Source organism: Pinus tabuliformis, chromosome 7 (assembly GCF_031772625.1).
Source record: "Pinus tabuliformis cultivar Carrire ecotype Pingquan chromosome 7, CPIR1, whole genome shotgun sequence".
NCBI lineage: Eukaryota > Viridiplantae > Streptophyta > Pinopsida > Pinales > Pinaceae > Pinus > Pinus tabuliformis.
Genome location: NC_142293.1, coordinates 137,058,867 through 137,065,568, shown reverse-complemented (window position 1 = coordinate 137,065,568; position 6,702 = coordinate 137,058,867). Strand labels below are relative to the sequence as shown.

General features: G+C 36.3%; 1 protein-coding gene across 1 annotated transcript; it reads left to right on the top strand.

Moving 5' to 3' along the window:
• The first annotated feature begins 2,492 nt into the window (after nucleotides 1–2,492).
• On the top strand, nucleotides 2,493–6,410 carry LOC149246127 (cytochrome P450 709B2-like). The gene is made up of 5 exons (XM_089455648.1): nucleotides 2,493–2,869; nucleotides 3,058–3,281; nucleotides 3,817–4,067; nucleotides 4,306–4,696; nucleotides 5,576–6,410. The coding sequence occupies exons 1-5, from the start codon at nucleotides 2,581–2,583 to the stop codon at nucleotides 6,005–6,007; spliced, it is 1,587 nt and encodes a 528-aa protein (XP_089311774.1). The 5' UTR covers nucleotides 2,493–2,580; the 3' UTR covers nucleotides 6,008–6,410.
• The last annotated feature ends 292 nt before the right edge of the window (nucleotides 6,411–6,702 follow it).

Here is a 6,702-nt window from a genome sequence, read left to right as displayed (position 1 = left end):
TCGTTCCTCGCTTCTGCATATTATCCCAAGTAAGGATCCGTCCTCTGCATACCAGCCAAGTGAAACAAGTAACTTTAGGCCACCATTTACCTTCCCAGATATTTTTCCACCCAACTGGTTCTTCCGCTCTATCCTCCTTCGTGGCCCAGTAGTAGGCTTCTTTTACTGTAAACATTCCAATCATGGCCTTACCCCACCTCAAGATATCATTACCTTCTCTAAACTTGATTTTCCGTGATTCTATTGTTCTGTCAAAAGATTGCCGAGCCTCTTGTCCGAGGTTATCCACCCATTCATCCGGCCCTCGCCATGCTCTCCATACAACATTGTATTCAGCTCTTTTCCAATAATCTTTTACGTAGTTCAAGCCTCTGATTTGCACTATTTCTTTGATTTGTTGCAGACTTTGTATTCTATTCAAAATACCCCACTGTTGCCAACTATCTTCCCAAAAACGGGCAGAATTTCCATCCCGAATTTCCCAAAAGGCATAGTCCTGAACTAGAGCCTTATTTCTGGTTGCAAAATCCCAAATCTGTGAACCTCTGGGGGTTTCCTCTAACCGTAATCTTGCCATAGTTGACTGAGGCATTCCATATTTGTATTGCCATATTCTTTTCCATACATCATCGCCACCCTGGACCCATCTCCACCATAGTTTTGCCCCTAAGATGTTATTGACAATCTCAGGGTCCCTCACACCCAGGCCTCCTTCCTCTTTCCGCATAATTACATGCTTCCATGAAACCAAAATCCATTTCCGCTGTTGCTTAGGACCACCCCACAAAAATTTTCCAAAGATTTCTCGCAATTTACCACATACACCTTTTGGGGCAGCCATAATTGACAAATGGTATATTGGAATAGACAATAAGACAGATTTCAACAAAACAATTCTACTTGGTAAGTTCAGCAATCTTGAATTAAAAATATTTTGAACATTTTTTTTTAATTTTAAAAATAAATTAAAACTTAATAATAGATATAATAATTGCATATTAAATTTCTTAAAAATGAAGAAATAATAAATTTAAATATTAAATATAAATAATAAAAAATACATTATAATCAATCAAAATATCAAATAAATTCATAATGAAACTAATCCCATCCATCAAATTTCAATCATATAGTATAAATTTCAAATCTATATAGAAAATTTGGAACTATTTTTAAAAGTCAACTTTGACATTTCAAATCATAAAATGGAAATCGGATAAATGTCATAGTTATATAAAATTTAGGTAAAATGAAATATTTTTTCTTAAATTACATATAAAATATATTTTAATTTAATAGAAAATTATAAAGTAATTATAAATTTTATTACATATCTTTTATTATCTTTTTTAATTTTAGATTATTTTTTTCCTTAAATCTTTTAATGCATTTTCTTTCTTTTAAATGCTTTTGTCTGAGGTAATATGAAAAGATTCATCTATCTCAATCAGATTTATTTATATTAATCATTAACTTGCAAATCTTATTAGCTATGATTAGAAAAGATTAACCTAATTTTTTTTAAAACTAAACATTTTAAAAGGAAACTATTTTTTGATATTATCTAATTAACCATTAAAGCTCTTCAAAAGATTCAAGGTAACACATATCAAAAGTTAAGCGTTGTCTAAGTAGGGCACAATTGCACAATTGAACTCATAGCCTTTCTCAACACTAAAACTTTAAATCTTAATATTTATTTAAAAAAAATTCTTAATATTAACTTTTAAAATCATATTTACCTATTTTCAATTTAACATTAAAAAACACATATTTATAGAAGTATATACCTAAACATCGGTTAATCAAGCTCTATAATAAAAATATGGACAATATATTCTTCCACTCTTTACCAAAGATATTCCTATTATTATGTCGCTTGATTTATAATCCGATGCAAAACAATTAAAACTGAAGTATTATGTCATACCTTCAAACATTTTAAGAATGAAGAATTTAATTTGACGTTCACTAACTTGATTTGGATAAAAATAAAGAGAATGCAATGTCCGGCGTGTTGCTCTCCTTCTCGGGCATTGATACCTAGAAAACAGAAGAGTACAATGGAGTCACCTCCGCACTAAAACAGTGTTCTTGTTCGACACCTGGATTTCGGTTAGTACGTGGATTGCAGAGGCTGTCCATACATTCCAATCCCCAGTGTTGGAAGGAAAATGAATACCGACCTCAAATTATAGCCCTGTAGTTGAGATGGATATTTGTATGAATGACCTTCTAGATGGTCGTGGAATGACAAATATCATGGGTGAAATTGTTCCATCTCTGATTGGTTAACCGTCGTTGTCATGTACGGTATCAGTAAGTAATTATTGAAGTTGCCATTTGATCAAGTATGGTGAAAGATAAACTGTGGGTTGTGATCGTGGCACCGTAAGGTTGAGTTGAGTGCAGTTCCATTGCATTTTCAGGTCCCAATTGCGCCTATAAATATGAAGCCTCTTTGCTCGTTTCTGTGAAAACTTAGTTCATTTCAGTGAAAATTTCATTGGCACAGAAGAACTATTGGGCAATAGAGTGAACTAGCCCTGTAATATTATTGTGTTGTGTGGGGTTTTGAAGATGGATACTGTGATTGGATGCAGTGTTGAAGCATTGGTTGCCATTTTAGTTGTTTTGTTTGGGAGCATAATCGTCAAACTCTTTAGGGACTTGATATGGAGGCCTTATGCATTCCAGAAGGCCTATACAGCCCAAGGGATAAGAGGTCAACCTTACCGAATACTCAATGGGAGTGATCCAGGGCACATAGAGCTTATCAGGGAGGCTCTTGCACAGCCCATGCAGAATATTTCTCATGACATTGTTCCTAGAATCACACCACAGTACAATAAGTGGTGTCAGCTATATGGTTATCTCTGTCATTCATTCTCTTTTCCTTCATGGCTTGTTTTACTTTCAAATGTTTATCTTGTATGCATCAAAGTGCTACGCCAATGAATTTATAGCATATGCTTTCTGCTAGTTGTTTGGATTTTTCCAGTGGTGTCAAAGTTGAAATCAATGTCCGATTAGTATTTGGTAATTGTTGTTGCTCAGGAGAGACATTTTTCTATTGGTATGGAACCCATCCAAGGCTGTATATTTCAGAGCCAGAGCTAATCAAGGAAGTTTTATCGAATAAATTTGGTTACTATGGAAGGCACACACCCACGCCCTTTGTGTTGGCTTTGCTAGGGTGGGGACTGTCTCTTTTAGATGGATTGGGATGGGTGAAGCACAGGAGGATCGTGGGCCCTGTCTTCAACGTTGATAAACTTAAGGTTTGGATTCTTGGAATGTCTTACAATTACTCTAAGACTTGATAATAGATGAAGGCTAAGGATTTGAAAGTTTTGGCACTTCAGAACTATTGTCACCCTATAATGTGTCTAGGACCATTGAATATGCTTCTAACTTGACCTCATGACTCTGCTGCATAACTCCCAAGTCAAACTACAATGTAAAGGCGGGTGCCTGAGGTAAATATATGCACCAAGTTACTATTGATACGTTGGTGCAGAACTTCAAAGTCCAGTTATAGCGAGAACTGGGTGCCTCGTAATAATTATGATATTTAATAAGTATAATTAAATAATTTAAAAAATATATTGAATTTGCTTATTGATTTGAGTAAACTTTTGAAGTAATGACAATGTAATATCTTGTTTTTAGAAGTGTTTTCCTCTAGCATGGCAAATTCTATCTGCTAAACAAAAATGTGCATCAACTAGACGATTTCTTAGGGAGTCCTTGAGGGTTGGAGTCTTGTAGAGTTTGGTATTGACGTTAGTTGTGTTCTCATGTTAGCAATGACAGCCAATGGTGAAGAAAATGGCTGCTTGCACTTCATCCATGCTCGACAATTGGCAAGAGATGATGTCTCAGGCAGACTCTAATGGCAAAGAAATTGATGTTCACAGCGAGTTTATAACATTAACAGCACACATTATAGCCCATACTGTATTCAGTAGAAATTACAATGAAGGCAAAGAAGTACTTGAATTGCAAAGAGAATTACGAGCGATGGTTGCTGAAGCTGAACGATCTGTCTACATCCCAGGAAGCCAGTAATTGCAATATAGTTATCTTTCATTTATAGAGTTTGGAATGTGATTGCAAATTCATTAGTACTTGTACTTCGGTTTATGTCTTTTAAATAGTCCATTGGGGCCTGTTGTTCTATGGGCTAATGCCACATAAAGGTTTATTGAGTGCTATAGATAGTTCATAGTGTTTCTAAAAAGGAATAATGTTTCAATTACTTATAATTAAAGATTAGGGACTTATATTAGTTGACCTTTGCAGATCTATTCCTATCAGAAGGAACAGGTATGCCTGGAAGATTGACAGAAGAATGAAAGAAATCCTGAATTCTATAATTCAGAGTAGGCTGGAGCCCAGAACAACATCAAGAACTCAGGTCGGTTACGGAAGTGACCTGCTTGGAATCATGATGACTGCCAACCAGAAAGAATTGGGCGGGTCCCAAAGAGATCTAAGCATGACTATTGATGAAATCATGGATGAATGCAAGACATTTATCTTTGCAGGCCACGAGACAACTTCCACTCTGCTGACATGGGCAGTATTCTTGCTCTCGATAAACCCGGAATGGCAGGAAATATTAAGGAAAGAAGTTATCAATGTCTGTGGTACAGATATACCAGATGCGGACATGCTTAGCAGGATGAAATCGGTATGTATTCTGCTTAATACATTTTTGGGATTTTCTTAACCAACAAAACTCCAGCCAACATTTTAGTCTAGAAAACGCATCGTATATTTCATGAGAACTAAATATAAATGACCATCAAGATTGATATACCATGGAATCATAAGGTGGTCCCTGTATATTTAGAAAAACTAGCATGTTTGCTTTTGCCCCGAGCTCAAGAGTCCCTGCATCTTTCCTTCGGAATTTCTTCTGGTTTAGATCCGTATACCCATAGCCTGTTGGTGTAGATCTATATAGGGAGGTCTAATCTAAACGTTGAAATGTGTCCTAAGTTGAGTTGCCTATTTACCGTATTGAAGGTTGCCACTCTACGCCATACTTTCGATAAGAAAGACATGACTGCCAATTGTATTGTATACCACACGCTACTGCATCACCGTGTGCTTGTCAAATCATCCGTTTGTCATCAAAACTGACCAACTTCTGATGAAGAGGAGCAACAAGGAGAAAACTATTTACAGAAATAATATTACATGATTTTCGAATTAATGGCGATGATGATGATTACCTTCACCAAGACCATTAACTTTATTTATAATTGGGACATGATTACTTATGGACAGCTCTTATGAATAGTAAGATATAGAGAAACGTTTACGCATGGACAGCGAATTTTTCTCTGCAGTTGCCACGATTATTTGTCTAGTAATTGCAACAATATATAATAGTTGAGTAGATGGTGTTATGCCTTTCAATCCAAGATCTCAATATATCTTTAGGTTAGAATAATTGGTTCTGGTTTCCGTGATGACCCTGGTAATCTCTGAGGTTATTTAAATTTTAATTAGTTGATTTTTTTTCTCTTACGTTGTATTGATGTTTTTTTCATCTTGCTTGCAGATGACTATGGTGCTAAATGAAACTCTAAGGCTATATCCACCTGCTTCTAGGTTAATAAGAAAAGCACACAAAGCAATCAAGCTTGGCCAGTTCTCTCTTCCGAAAGATGCATCCTTGTCAATTTCAATTTTGGGAATGCATCACAATGAAAAGTTCTGGGGTCCAGATGCAAACTTGTTTAAGCCAGAGAGATTTGCAGCGGGTGTTTCAAAGGCAGCAGTTCATCCAAATGCTTTCCTTCCATTTGGCTTGGGGCCAAGAAATTGTGTTGGCCAAAATTTTGCCATGTTAGAGGCCAAAAGTGTTCTGGCCATGATTTTACAGAGATTTTCATTCAGTCTCTCCCTTTCTTACAAGCATGCCCCAGCGCCTATGCTTACTATACAGCCTCAGCATGGCATGCAAATCATATTCGAAGGTATTGACGTGTAAACAGAACGAGGAGTTTTTTCAAGTCTCTTGTGCGTCCATAACATCCTTCATCTGACATGATGAACCTGCAAACAATAATGTACTTATTTTAGCATATTTGAGCATGTAGGAGTCTTAGTAAGCTTGGAAACTAGTTTTGATTTCTCTAATAATGGAAGATCCTGCAAGATCTAGTGGGTCTGAGTTATCTTCCTCATTATGTATAAACTAAGATGAAAGTATTGTTGTTAGGTGCGTATGGAAAGTAGGGGTTTCTGGAACAGAGTTGTGGATGTTTCTAACTTTTACACAGCTTCTGTTGGGTATTTGAATTTATGTTTTTGTTTCCTAGCTAAAACTCTACCCATTCCATCCCCTATTTGGAATCGAGGGCCAAATCTTTTTCCAGTTAGTTAATCACTTGAAATTGTGGCACTTGAAATTGATACCTACTACTCTGGCAGCAGATTTATCAACTGGAAAAGAAAGGCCGAAATTCAGCCAGCGAAGTTATCAAGCGGAGAGAGAAAGACAAGCAGTTGAGGATTAGAGTCTATTCTCCTTCCATCCACGTAGACACGTCAAGACTTGCATGAGTACATTTGGGTTCTCTTTCTCCCTATTCACAAATTGAAGAGGACGTAGCGACTGAAATCGAATCACCAGATTGCGATCATTAATTTAAGTTGCAGTTTCTGTACCTAGCACATAGCCTA

What these genes read in the sequence shown, in the direction of transcription:
- LOC149246127 (XM_089455648.1), top strand. Translation starts at nt 2,581, where the DNA reads ATGGATACTGTGATTGGATGCAGTGTTGAAGCATTGGTTGCCATTTTA. An exon ending in GTCTACATCCCAGGAAGCCA is followed by an intron (nt 4,068 to 4,305) that starts GTAATTGCAATA and finishes TGACCTTTGCAG; the next exon opens with ATCTATTCCTATCAGAAGGA. An exon ending in TGCTTAGCAGGATGAAATCG is followed by an intron (nt 4,697 to 5,575) that starts GTATGTATTCTG and finishes TCTTGCTTGCAG; the next exon opens with ATGACTATGGTGCTAAATGA.